The sequence below is a fragment of the Antedon bifida genome, chromosome 2 (assembly GCF_963402885.1).
Source record: "Antedon bifida chromosome 2, ecAntBifi1.1, whole genome shotgun sequence".
Lineage (NCBI taxonomy): Eukaryota > Metazoa > Echinodermata > Crinoidea > Comatulida > Antedonidae > Antedon > Antedon bifida.
In genome coordinates, this window is record NC_136227.1 from 9,945,232 (window position 1) to 9,959,566 (window position 14,335).

The following is a 14,335-nucleotide window of genomic DNA, read 5'->3' on the forward strand; positions in this document are numbered from 1 at the left end:
GTGTTGCGGCGAAAATCACAAATCATATAAGTTAAATGTTTCACTTAAAGTCAATGAATATCCCTTAGTATATTCACTTTTAGAAAGAAGAATTATTGTCTAAAGTCATAGAGAGTAGTTCCTTTCGATTTTTCACAAAAACAAATGTTTTTTTGTCGTCATGGGGATAGGAGATAACATCCATGAATCTGCACAAGAAATTCTTTAATTATTTATCATGGTATTTTATATTTAATTTTTTGTTTGCACCTAGAGCTTTCTCAACCTAAATCCATACAGATTGCACAACACTGGAACCAACAGCTTCACGTCACATCCGAAAACAATAACATAAATATACCCTATCCTCCATAAACCGCAAATGTCGATGCATATTGATCTTCTGTGTTATTCGAATAAACAGTAGATTGAATTATCCAGAATAAGAGGTGGACGCCTTCAACCACACGTTCCCACAATTATCCTGACATTGTTTTTAACATACTTCGATGAACTTTAGGGCCTACACATAATTTATTAAATTCCGAACGTTGAATGTTCTTAATAGGTATTCTATTATTATATAGTATTAGTGTATTTTATTCAGCCTTATATTGACATTTTTGATCGATCACTGATCTAAAAGTAAACTTGAACTACAGTATTTGATCAGTTTTTGCCATGACCTTATTTCTTTTATAATATACAAATGCATTTTATTTCTTTTCGTTTATGGGTCTTGGTGACAAGAAATCTCTCAAGATCCTCTATTGATGGTATTGTTGTATTGCTTCATTATTATATACTATCATTTTTTTATTGTATTGTTTACCATTGATAGAAATTAATAAATATTGACATTATAGTTATATGTTCAGTTTTACAACAAAATAAACGATGCCATTTGTCAATACCTCTTAAATTAATCGGAAATCGACTATTACTTCCTATTTTGTGGTCACAGAAAATTCTCTATTAATACAAGCATCAACTACCGAGGACCACTCCGCATGTGTGCCTTCCTATGTACGATTCACTTACAGGTCAATTGACAAAATAATTGAAAATATTGTTTTGAAGATATATCTACAAAAGCACGATTAACAACTAACCGTAAGTTTGCAATGTATTACTCTATGTTTTAAATGTAAAAACTTAAAAGCTAGGCCAGTGGTATTTTCAAATTTTGGTGTGGGAAGCTTAATATAGGCTAGTCCTAACTCATCACCGGCTAGATGCGTTTTGTCACCTTGGCCTAAACAGCAACGTTTAGCTCATTTTCATTCTGACGTTATGAGTCGATATCAATTCATTTTATTTTCACTTTTGTTTTTACATTGTAATTTTAGTGTTGATGTGGCACGCCTTTATGGTCCTCTTTTCCTTGTTGTAAATGCTGCCGAAATGAATGAAATAATAAAAACAAAATCTCTTTATCATCAATTATTATTGTTTCCACAATTGTTTTGTTACCAGTCTTATTTATGTGTCGGTCTGTCAGTGGGTCGGATCATGTTATCGCATGTTAAAATCATTAAAGAATGATGTTTTTGACATGAGTTGACGTAATAGTTTTAAGCAAAAAAAAATCAACAAAGTCGATGGTTTTCAGTTTATAGGTAGTTTTTTTATCTCATAGGCCTACAGAACAACATTTTGAAAATGTATGATAAAAGAAACAGTTTAGTAGGCCTACGCGTTTTCTTTTAAAATGTAATATAGGGGCTTACATCGTTAAACTATAAATTTTCTGAATCTGATATAAATTATTATATTATATTATGAATAAATATTACTGATAAAGGGCCTTTATTGTCCGAGAGCTCTACTGATTTGTCTAACTGTTTTACTTTATCGTTTTGATTTAGCTTTCTGCTTATTTTATTTTGTATCTCCATTGAGATCCAGCCACCCAACAGCATTGTCATTTTTTCAGTAATTTGCCTTTAGATTTATATTATTAACTATACTGTATGAAACACACACATCATGTCCTGTGTGTGTGCGCGTAAACTTTATGCAGTCTTGTGACATCACTGTTTTGATGTTGTTTAAAGAGGATATTGCGTTATCAAAATGTTTACATTATGATATCATAATATGCTATTGTTAATGTGTAGAATGAATGTTTGAACACAGTTATGCATTACAAGAAGTATTCGTAAATATCCGAACTAATCGATTCTTTAATATGCCTATCTAATTCAAATCGGTAATATCCCACCGATTCTGCAGCTATCACTAGGTAGATCTTTACTGACTATCGAAAGTCATCTGGATACAAGTCTAGGTACATTCATTAGCACTTTCAATACAGGTTACCCCTGTCACAGTTTCGTATGTCGAGACAATGTAAATAATGTGAATAGTGATACTAAATGCACCAACGGGAACCAGCAGATGTTAGTAATCCGACTTTTGGACAATTCGAATAATATTTAATACTAATATGGATCCATTGACCTAAAAAGTTTGTATGTTTTAAGACTTTAGGCCTATACCGGCCATCATTTCAGTGTTCGTTATAATTTGTGTTTCGTTTTCCATTTTGTCGTTATTCTTTAATTCATCCTGTAAGTTTGAACTTTCTGATGACGTCAGTGATGACGTTTTATTCCGCTTGCTTTTTCGCACTTTGTAGCCCTTTCCTAATTTCTTAACATGTTGTTTAGAAAGACTCATTGCTAGACGAACCTGGTGGAGCCACGGTTTCTCCGTGAACGTCGACGCGATCGTCAATGATTCAATCGCTCGTTCCCATGTCGTTGTTCCCGTCGTATCTTCGTACAAGTCAACGGTAAGACGGGGAATATTATCGTCTTGTGAGCGACAGAAATAGAACGGTCTTTCCGGGGCGGCATCCGTACTTGAAACCGGTAACGGTATAGCGCTTTCTATATTTGCGTCCTTCTTCCTCGTTCTTCTCTGCTTTTCTCGTTCGTGAAAGGATTTTGAAAACGTCGGGGGATTAAACGATCGCTGTAATTTCAAATTATCATCAATTTGTGGTCGTTTTTTATCCGAAGGTGTACGAATATATGCCCGTGATGATGTACCACCGTTTGTTGTTAGAAGATTTTGTGTTGATCTTCTTTCAATAATCTTAGGTAATGCAATGTTTTTGTCACATCTATTTAGGTGGTTTACGGTATGTTTACGCGTTGTCTTATTCTCCTGAACTTTCCGTCGATATATTGAAACTAAAGATGGAGTTTTAACTGTCTCTATTCTAGGAAGTTTGGCTTCTGAAACAGCCTCTGTCTGAGGTTCGTAAGGAGTTATATATTTTCGTACAAGAGAGAGACTTTTAGATTTAACTTGTTCGTTGTTTCGCCCTTTTGAATTTGAATTCAGCGCACTTTCTGTAAAACCGTCAACGTGCACTCCTTGTCCACACAGAGCACCAGTCTGTTTGGCTCTTCTGTAGCGCATGCTGGATCTACCCGGGCCGTGTATAAGTTGGACACGATCTTTTGCCCGGTCGCACCACTTTCTAATTTGTGAATAAATGGTTAATGGAAGAGTCATTGCACTAAACTGGACATTCGACCATTGCTTGGTTAGGAGGTACAAAGCAACTTCGCGTTTTTGTCGCCTAAGAGCAACATTTAATGGCGTTAACCCATTCCCATCTTTACAAGTCACACAGCATATATTGTGATAAACAAAAATACGCAGAATACTAATTTGTCCGGTAATTACAGCTTCGTGAACGGGTGTGCGGTAGGTGTCCACATAACTGCTAGGACACCATTCTCGTGATGGATGATCGCCGACTGGTTCATCAGATCGCACGCCATTCCGTAACATCGCAGTCGCTAGGTCCATGTGCCCGTAATGCGCGGCAATGAATAACGCCACTCGACTCTGAAACCTTGCGATAGTTTCTTCTTGTGACATGTGATGGATAACCTGTGCTGTATGTCCAATCATGGATGCTTTAAGGAACTCATTCCATCCATCCCACGTTTCTAGCGTCACTCGACTTGCTAATTCAATGCCGTAATTATCGAGTTTAATAGGATCAAACATCTCCATTCCACCAATAGTTATTAGTCTAAATGTTGTAACTGGTAAACCTGTTTTAAAGGCGATAATCGAGCGCAGGTCACCTACAGTATCCGTGTGGAACTTAATATGGTCCGCAATTTCTACGGTCTCGTCATTATAGGACGTGTTAACATACAGCTTTGGAGTGACTTCCTCTTTGAGGCTGCATCGGAGTGTCGCGCCTGCCATGATGCCGATGTCACCGAATTCCCAATCATCTTGAAGCTCTGAACCATGGTACGTCAAAACAATGAACTTTTTCTCGCCGCTACTTCGTGTGTCGATCTCAAACACATCCTGCACTTTGGCTTTTACTTTACCAACATTGTCAGTGGTTGCAACGTCAAGGGAACAGCGGTTACCTTCGTTAGCAACAAAAATACGAAGCATTTTGATTTAGTAAAACAAGTCTACCTCTGATACATAGGAACATGTTTGTCAGCTTAATCTATTCATAATGATGTCAGCATAAGAACATCTTATGAACTTGGCTTATTTAAGCGTTCAATCTCCATGGTTACGGACAGCAGGTGGCAGCTATGTGGTTGGTAATGGCAAAATAATGCGCTTAAGTATTTCCAATTAAATTTCAATCTGCAAAATAAAGAATAAGAAGGTCAATGATTAAGAAGATATTTTTTAATGGTTACCAATAATTCGAGTGCAATTATTGAAAGTCAATTAAAGAAAATACATTATGTTATAAGGCGATTTTATTTTAAGTAGCCGTATTCTGGAACTTCTCTCAAAATACATTTTACCGTTAGCCTATTTAAATAATAATCATATAATTGAGACGTGCTATATAAATCGCTTGGGTATTATCGCTATTATTGGGATTGTTCGATTTCGAATGCAAATATTGACTTAATATTTGATTTCAGTAGGCCCTATAGTGAGTGGAATCAAGTACTTGAAAATATCATGAAAACGTATTTACATTGTCTATTTCCCGTAGAATGAATTTCACAGAACAGGTGTTTAGCATCAGATCTTAAGATATAAACTTGTCATCATTTGTTTAGTTTTGAATGAGTTTTTTACATTTTTTAATATGCCATTTGAATTTCACATAATAGTTGTTCACTCTAACCCAGAAAAAATGTAATTTAATAAAGCAAACAGTAATAAAATTGTCTCTCAGTCAATTGGTGTTTGGCTAAATTTAACCGTTTATTTTTATAATTTTTGTAAATGAAATCATTATTTTTTCTACTGAAGTGATTTTGTTCATGTTTTAATTCCTTCTTTTTGCTACAGCGGGCATACTTTCGTCTACCAAGTTTATGTATCTATGTCTTGATGATTTTTTTTTCTCAATTTGTACCATGATATAGGCCTAACTTTTATTGCCGAGTATCATGAATTTTTGGCCTTTTTTTCTGATAATATTACAGTTTCTTTTATTATTCTTAAAAATTAATTTTTTTTTTATTTAGCATTCCTTGTTTTAAATATGTAAAAGAAATAAATTAATTGGTGAAATTGCTAATGAAATCTGAGGTGTTCAAACAAAATTGGTCTATATACAAGCACACCCATTCATTAGACGACTGAACTGTAGTGTACTAATATGCCATTTATTATCTCGTTAGTTCATATAATCTTCATCAACAAAAAGAAAAGATTAATTGCCTCTTTTGAATTCAGTATTCATTCTGCTACTACTTGCATCTGTTTGCTGACACTCGAATCTATTAATCAATAATTTAGTTTAATGGTGGGGATCTTCAAGTTTTGTCAAACACATACAATAGATGTATATCATATAATTATAATATAAATGACAATATGAGCAATTTCAGTGGGACTGTTTTTTTAATTAATTTATTAACCCAGGGTCATTGGTTCAAATCCTGTCATGATTCAAGAATTTGAATGTGCATACAAATTCTTATGATGTAAATTGCGTAGGTCTATTGCATTTTAGCCAATCAATGATGACCAATTTCATTTGTTTTTATAAGAGGTTAGTTTAGCCGCATCGACTGAGAACCACCGACGCAGATTTCCTATCAATTTCCTGGCATTTTCTTTAAATTTCCTTCAGTTTTCTTTGCATATTACTATGCTAACGTGGTATTTTGATATAGAATGAGTACAAATAAAGACGATAATACAGTATGTGTTCTATTTAACAGGTTTATTAATAGAAGAATCCCACGCTACGGAAATACGATTATCTGTGTTAATATTAGGCTAAGATTTTCTTTTCTAAATTTAAATTTAATCAGAGCATGAAAGGTATAAATACAGACAATTTTGACAAATTTTAGCTTTTTTTTTCTTAGGCAGACATCTTTATTTATGAAGAAATTCTTAATACTGTATGGCATAACTTAACTTTTTTCTACAGCAATGAGTAATAGTTGGTATTTATTATTATCCATTTAACAAATTAAACAACTTGAACAATAATATAAAAGGGGTAAAGTAAAACAAAAACAAAGATAAGAAAACGGGGTTGGCTAGGTACACCCTGGTTAAAAACACATCAATGTCATTTTTTGGCGAGTAAAATACAAGACAAAGGTAAGAAAACGGATTGGTTTGTTTGAATGGTTAGGCTATAGAATACTCAACTTTGCTGTCGGTACATCCTGGTTCCAGACACATCAATGTCATTTTTTTGTAGGGAGATAGAGATGTATTGGGGAGGTTAGGTTTTATTCATTAGAGAGTTAGGTAGAGTAACTACCTCGCGATTCTTTTTACACATAAAATAACAATATCTTAATGGTAATGTCAAAATCGAAGAAAGTTGAGCGGTCTACAGTATAAACATGACCATTATCGGCACCGGGCCTCTGTACATTGTATTGACAGTGATCAACAATAGTAATACAGCTAATGCAGCAGAGGAAGAGAAGTCACTCGGTAGATGGATATATTTGACAACTAATGTCTTAAATATTGTTACTTTTATTAAATTCCCAAAAAACATTACAGTTATGTTAGAATTTAGTATTTTTGTTTAAACAATCTTAGAAGAAAACTATTCTAGAAATTAGTTTTGCCTTATAAGTTTGTAATTGAGTTGTTAACTGAATCTGCCAAAAAGTTTTCTACCGTTTTCAAGTTTCCAATGTTTGGTAGGCCTCGTGAAATGCCAAAATAAACCCCAACAAACACTTACCGATTCGATCGTCTGTAGCCGTTACACTATTAGTTATCCTGGGTCATATAGTAGGCTTATCTATCCTATAATCCAATATTTCCTATTATTAAAAATGGGCTGTGTCGTCGCTTTTAATTACGTCCTACACTGCATTAGGCCTCTTTAAAGTATCAAAAAACATCATATTATTTAACTAGCCTTCTTACCAATGTTGTGTTACATGCTCTTGACTTTTCTAGAATACCGATCTTGAAGTATTTGCGGTAAATAAATCATTGGCTGGGTCTTTTCAACGCATTCAAAAGAATAGATCGATCGGCCTAGAACACACTTGGTTTATGACATTGTTTCTAGCGTAGCAACCGGTTACGGTAAACACAATGGATACGGTTAATAATACATACACTTTACCATCAAGTTTACTCACGATTCTATTATCTACTGTATATAATAGTATGATCCAAAGGTTATGAAAATTTGTAATGGGAGATACCATTTTTTAGGATGTTCCATTAATTTTGGTTGACAGTGATTGACATAAATTGTTATTGTAAATTATAATAATAATAATAACAACTTTATTTAAAAACGGATGCAACACTTGAATCACCATATTGGTGTTTTTCACAAGGCCGTTACTTACTACAAAACTATTTATACTATTACACAAGTTATCATTTACAGTACAAAAACAACAATTATCTTCCAAATAAAGTAAAATCTAATAGAATTACCACAGTTAGGCCTATTAAATTTACAACCGCCGGGTATGACGGTTGTATATAAATAAACGCAAAAATAATATCTTTTATGCTGCTGAACGAACGTGTTCTTTTTTTTAGCGTTTGAACAACGAGTATATTTTGAAAATTTCTATTATAAGGTGGATTTTGACTGGCCCTCAAGTTGAATAGCCGTTTTCTGATATACTTAGTTAACGAAGGACCCATGTGATCAAATTAAACTATAATTGTTGTGGTCATTTTAATATTGTTTAGACTTTGTAAACTAAAAATGTACACCGTCATTAATAGCAATATGTAAAGAGAAATCTACAGTACTATGCACTGTACGAACTAGGGCTATTATTTAATCATGGAGCTATAAAATTAATAGCTCCATGATTTAATCTAAATATTTTTTACCCAAGTATAAGCTTTTGTTGTAGTAAATCTGAAAATCTCTGTGGGATGCATATTGATAGGCACACTCTTCTCTGTCTACATTAAAATAATTCGAAAGATCTAAAAATCATTATATCCTCCATTTTGAGAGAATACAACAACTTTAGGCCTAAAGGCATGGATCACACCAAATCCGAGTTGTCGGTTTGGAAAGGTTTGGCGACCTTACGGAAGATAATACTATGCTTAGGTATAATATATTATTTGTTAAGCAAACCTTTTTTACAATATAAAAATTCCCCTGCAATGGAATGTTTCATCTGTTTCGCATAAACATAATAGGTCGATTGTGACGATTAACGCGATGACTATCATTGCTATTGTGTCTTTAATTATAAAGCTGTAAAGGATTTAAATCTTTATAATTTGTTTGATATGTAAACGTATTTTTATTGAAGCATGAAACCTCCGCCGGGTGATTAGTTAGCTACAAAAGAAGGAAGTACTGACGAGATTTTATGAATCTGTTGATCACACACGGCGGTTGTCGGGCAGCTGGTACTGTCTGTGCTTCGTATTGACAATGACATACATTTAGTATCCGTAGGATAAATTTCTTCTAATATTTCACCTGGATTTAGTTCATGTTTTAGATATTGTATTTGATACCAATTATGTAGTTATGAGTTAGGAGGCGGAGCCAAGGTTTATGTACACAAAGGTAAGACCATTTCGAAGTTTGCACCAAGAGAGATTCACTATTCCCTGAAAACAAAACAACAAACAGGCAATTTGGTTTTTTTTCTGTAACGTACAGCACAGATTAGTTAAATCTACGGATACTCGAGTGAAAACTTGTGCTGAAATGATCACCTTATTTTATTTTCTGTTGATTTTCATTACAAATGTGCTAGTTTGCTTTGCTCTGTTTGTTTGCGTTTGCACACGCGTGTTACACGCGAAGAAAGCAAAGAATATTTGTAATGATAGTTGCCGTACCTCCTTTTCGAGGATTTACTTTAATAAATCAGGGAAACTCGTTCTTAAATTAATTTTTATTTTGTCAAGAATTCGGACAGTGCTTAATGTAAAACAAAAATCACAAATATTCGAATGAAGTTCGAGTCCTAAAATTTACATGTCAGTTGACTTTTTATTGCAAATGTAGTAGGCCTAGTCACGACTATGTAAACATGTTTTTATTGGCAGTACCCGTACTATATTTGTATGTATACGGGCAGTGCTTGAATGCCTTGTATAATAGAAATTGAATAACGTACATTCTTTCTATTATATTATATTTCTATTTACAGGTTTTGTAAAACCCAGAGTGTGTTGAAGTTGGTGTGAAAGAATGTAAAGAGACAGGGATCACTGTAACTACACCACCTTTTGCCATTATTGGGAGTTTATGATGTCACATTCCTGTACCTCAAGATAGTGTACTGTAGAGAAGTTAGTCGGCTCATTATATAACTTCATCCGGACAAAGGAAGTTGTATTGTAGGAGCTGAAGAAAACATGGAGGTATATAAATATGCAAGTTCATCTATATGCACTGGGTCGTGTCGAAGCCATTTTTGGTTTCTAGTGTGCCTTACCACACATGTATGCCTAATAAATACGGTAAGACAATATTATTGTTATACGTACCACCACAGTTTTGGTCCTAATTCAAAAATTAGAACCTGCCATATATTAATACCTATAATGGCATGTGTAGAAGAATTGATATTATATTTTTATTTATTACTTATCCTTTCATGTGATAAAACTTTAAGCAATTATTTTACTCTTTCCTGATGCAAATGCAGCAGAAACTTTTCTTTTTTACAAATGTTACTGATTGGCCACTGACGTAGTGGCAATTTCAATAATTTATGGTACTAGCTTCTATATCTAGGCAACGTCATAATTTGTTGTCATAAACAGAGTCCATGTCATATGTGTTTTTAACATAACCTAAACTTAAAAATAAGTTCTATAACAGTTGTTATAATCTGGCAAATATCTGTATCGCAGAGCTTTTCTAAGATAAAGAACAAAAGACACATTAATAAACATAATCTGTTATCATAGATTCCATGATGTGTTTTAACTGAACCTATCCTTTAAAATAATTCCCATACAGTTATTATAATGTAGCAAACATCTGTATCATAGAGCATTTGTAACAAAGACCCAGTAAACGCATAAATCTCATAACTTAAACCATTGGAATGTTCAATGGATTATAGGCCTTACTCTAAACCAAATGAATGATCACAAGGGTTGAGCACTCACGTTTCACTAATTCCAAGTAGATTGGAGGCTACGTGAAGATTAGTGTCTGTAGGCTTGTTATGATAGGTCTGAACAGAGTATAGGAAGACGGAAACTTGAACAGTGGACAGCTTAAACAACGACGGAAACTATAAACATGACCAAACATTATAGATATACTGTGTTGTCACATGACACTTTACGGCTACTCGTTACATCGAATTAAAACATCCATAAAATAAAAACATTAATACAGAAAAAAACAAATAAAAGAAATTTAAAACAGTTACAATATCAAAAGGTTAAAAAATAATGAACTTCATTGTTGCTTAAAATTATAGAATTAATATATTGTTTAAATAATTATTAAACTTTAATTATAGCTATTTCATTATAATCATCTTCTATTTATACGCAAGACCTCATTGTTCAAGTTTCAGATCTAAAGATAATTCGTAATAATTTAAAAATGACTGTTATAATAATGATAAATAATTTATAATTTTATATATTTAATTCAATTTACTTAATAATGCATCTTCTCTGTCAACAGGTGTGTGCTGCTGAGGACTCGGTTGCATCTTTAGGTAAGTTTTTACTTTCGAAATTCTTCGAATTGTGAAAGTCAACTGTTTAAAGAAGTGTCATAAAATTAGAAACGATTACATGATTAAAAAAAACAAAGAAGAGATTGTGAACATCACTATGTCGGTCGGTCGGTCTGTCGGTCTGTCTGTCGGTCCGGTATCACTATGCATTGTAGCACGCGACTTAATGGCTGTTGGCCTTGTTTAATTGTATAGAGTAGGGGATCTGTAGCTGTGTTTAACGTGCTCGTCTTTCAATCTTAGAGTCCAGGGTCCATGGTTCATTCCTGACCTACTGCCGTGGATGTAGGCCTAACTTACGACTCTTTCAACTTCACTTCCTAAGCTTATAATGAGACTTAATTCATAAGCACGATGAATGTTAAAATTAGTTTTTCCATCCTGTAATTGGTGAGTTGCTCGCTCTGTTAGATGCGTATGAAAAAAATGTACCTTATATCGTCAACCATTGTATGTATTAGTTCTCTAAAGATAAAGGTATAGGTAAGGTATAAACTTTTGATGTCAAAATTTGAAGAAACAATACTTAAGTTATCGTGTTTTATATTTCAGAAACATCATCAGATATTGAGCGCGAGTGGTTCTTATACGGCAGTCTGATATCACTGGCGGCAGCCTTCATTTTCCTGATTTGTTTTTTGTGTGTTTGCTTTCCTCCTTGTCAATCATCGTCAGAAGAGGTGGACCAATCCAGGTAGGCCTAATAATAAATTTGGAAAAGGTGTCTCAGATCTTAATTAATAATTAAGAGCAGTATTTGGGTTTTTTGTCCTAAATAATTATTATGGTAATCTGACAACCGGACACTGAGCTCGCCTTGTCCGGATAAGAACTCCTTGATCTTAATGTCTGGCTGCAACAAATACCAACAGTACTGTACTATAATGTACGTAATATTCTCCGCGGCGCGCCTTGTCTTAAAGGGCGTGGAACTGATCGTGTCGCAGCCACAGATAAACCCCTTGATCTCCGGAGCTCAGCGCCATATTTTTCAATTACCTTTATATTAAACAGACATTGTTGTTATTTTTGTATACAGAGTTGATACAGAAAATGATTTATATCGGGGAAGCGTGTATAACATGTATCCCGGAGTAGAAGAGCCAGAGAAAGACAAATCAACATATGAACTTGCAAAAATAGAATCACAGAATACAAGGTAATATCATGAATATGATTCCATCTTCATTATAATAACGTCATCATTCTCCTCCTCCTCATCACCATCGTCGTCGTCATCACCATCGTCGTCATCATCATCTTCATCATCGCCATCATTATCATCCTCATCAGTTTCATCATGATAACATTTATAATTATCATCGTCTTCATTATAGTCTTCATAAACATCGCGTTCGTTTCGTTGACGTCATCATCGTTATTTATATCATCTTAGTTGTTAACATTGGGATCACAATATATTATATAATGATCATTATCATCTCATTATCTAATTGATATCATCATAATCATCGTCATCGTCGTTATTATTGTCCTAGTTGTCATCAACATTTTCATTGCAGACGTCATGCAATTATTATTTATTTTACTTACTTTTAATAAACTGAATGGCAGTTTATTTTGTAAAGTTAATTCCGTTGAAGACATTGTATTACCTACGCCAAGGAGGTTATGCCTTCACCCCTGTATGTTTATGCATACTGTGCCAGGCTGGAAACATAACCATTACACCAAATTCACATTAACAAGGTTTTAGTGAATTAGCTTAATCAACACGTACTACGGCACACACAATTAAAAAAGGAATAATTCTTACTTTCTTACCAAAAAACGCCGCTCGCTTGTTGACGAAACAATTTTAAAGATATATTGAACAATTTTTTTTTCAAATTTGCTTTTGAATGTATCATTTTAATGGCACATAATAGTTATTCACTTTAACCAAAAAATGGATCGACAAAAATTATTTACCTGGAGAAATGTCGTTTCTATTGTAACATTTTATAATATTATTTGCAGCAATGGCGTCAACGGCAACAACAGCGGATCAACTTTCTTGATGGGAGTAAAGTATGTTCATCTTTATGTTATGATTTTTTTTCTTTCGTGGGCTCATCCAACTTTTATTGTAAACATTTATACTATCTTCCTATATTTACTGAATATTCTTTTTTTATTAAAGGAAATTGTCCAGTCCATCTGACCAAATTACAACAAGTGAAGATAAAACAGTAATTGAATCTGAAATACATGACACAATACGTCATTTAAGTAGTTCTAATGAACCTAATGGTGACACGTGTGACGTAAAGGAATAAGCTGAAACGTGACGAACAAATTCACAAAAGAACTAAACGGTTGAAAATGTACACAGAACATAGACGAAGCAATGGAAACAATGTTAATGTCCAAGGAGAAAACAATCCAGATGATGTATTGCGGATAACGTAGTAAATGAAATGTATGGCTTGAAAATGGAACTGATTGACGGTTATAGAAACATAATTTACGTAGGCCTAATTTACAGAAAATGATTATAGACCATTTAACATCGAACACTGGGGTAGGGTCTGCAGATCAAGAATTCTCTTGTGTGTCTACTCATTCGATGATAATGAACAAAACGCCTACAGGTCCTTCAAGTCGTGCGGATACGTATTATGCATATGCACCACACGTTTATACAGCAGCGCGTCCAAGTTTTGTACTGTAGTGCAATATTACTTTTTTTTTCAACGACAAGTTGGTACGCTTTAATAAGATGGGGGTTTTGTCGTTGATGCCGAGTTTTGATATTGTGTTGCTTGACACGAACACCAAAATATCTTCTACAGTCAAATGATGCCTGAATAAACTGGTTATTAGATAAAAGGATGTTTAAACCTCACACTTGGCGCTCTGCTCTGTCACTAACAATTGTCATGATGATGATGTTCGTCTGTTTTTAATTCTCTGATAAAGTATAAATCGGCCACCGTGTAATGATGACGATAATAAGTGATGTTTTAAAAGTATCGGACCCAAAAACATTTATTTTAAAACTTAAATAATGATCAATTATCTTTTTTAATCAAATGTTCATCTTTATTATGTTTACATGAATAAATGTAATCGGATAATAATATTTTGTGTGATCATTTGGAGTGGGGTTGGTGAGCACCATGACAGTACTGTACAGATATGCAGAGATGTCTGCAAAATACATACATATTGAAGGAAGGGGCTGCGTTGCT

General features: G+C 33.9%; 2 protein-coding genes across 5 annotated transcripts; one reads left to right on the plus strand and one right to left on the minus strand.

The window, feature by feature from the left end:
* Window positions 1-1,799: 1,799 nt before the first annotated feature.
* LOC144835009 (protein ANKUB1-like) lies at window positions 1,800-7,613 on the minus strand. 2 transcript variants are annotated; one of them, XM_078690014.1, is made up of 2 exons: window positions 7,354-7,613; window positions 1,800-4,623 (listed from the first exon to the last, which is right to left on the minus strand). In XM_078690014.1, exon 2 carries the CDS (start codon window positions 4,417-4,419, stop codon window positions 2,461-2,463), a length of 1,959 nt encoding a protein of 652 aa, XP_078546140.1. In that variant the 5' UTR covers window positions 4,420-4,623; window positions 7,354-7,613; the 3' UTR covers window positions 1,800-2,460. The 2 variants fall into 2 exon arrangements, with proteins under 2 accessions (XP_078546140.1, XP_078546141.1); XM_078690015.1 differs by lacking the exon at window positions 7,354-7,613 and adding an exon at window positions 7,166-7,255.
* Window positions 7,614-8,663: 1,050 nt separating this feature from the next.
* On the plus strand, window positions 8,664-14,118 carry LOC144835010 (uncharacterized). 3 transcript variants are annotated; one of them, XM_078690016.1, is made up of 7 exons: window positions 8,728-8,992; window positions 9,585-9,897; window positions 11,087-11,120; window positions 11,694-11,835; window positions 12,181-12,300; window positions 13,122-13,172; window positions 13,285-14,118. In XM_078690016.1, the coding sequence occupies exons 2-7, from the start codon at window positions 9,793-9,795 to the stop codon at window positions 13,418-13,420; spliced, it is 588 nt and encodes a 195-aa protein (XP_078546142.1). In that variant the 5' UTR covers window positions 8,728-8,992; window positions 9,585-9,792; the 3' UTR covers window positions 13,421-14,118. The 3 variants fall into 3 exon arrangements, with proteins under 3 accessions (XP_078546143.1, XP_078546142.1, XP_078546145.1); XM_078690017.1 differs by lacking the exon at window positions 13,122-13,172 and having other exon boundaries at window positions 8,664-8,992; XM_078690019.1 differs by lacking the exon at window positions 8,728-8,992 and having other exon boundaries at window positions 9,788-9,798.
* Window positions 14,119-14,335: the final 217 nt, after the last annotated feature.

Bases quoted from the DNA above. Each gene is read 5' to 3' on its own strand.
- LOC144835009 (XM_078690014.1), bottom strand. From the start codon at position 4,419: ATGCTTCGTATTTTTGTTGCTAACGAAGGTAACCGCTGTTCCCTTGAC.
- LOC144835010 (XM_078690016.1), top strand. From the start codon at position 9,793: ATGGAGGTATATAAATATGCAAGTTCATCTATATGCACTGGGTCGTGT. The intron at 9,898-11,086 runs GTAAGACAATAT...CTCTGTCAACAG, and splicing joins ATGTATGCCTAATAAATACG to GTGTGTGCTGCTGAGGACTC. The intron at 13,173-13,284 runs GTATGTTCATCT...TTTTTATTAAAG, and splicing joins ACTTTCTTGATGGGAGTAAA to GAAATTGTCCAGTCCATCTG.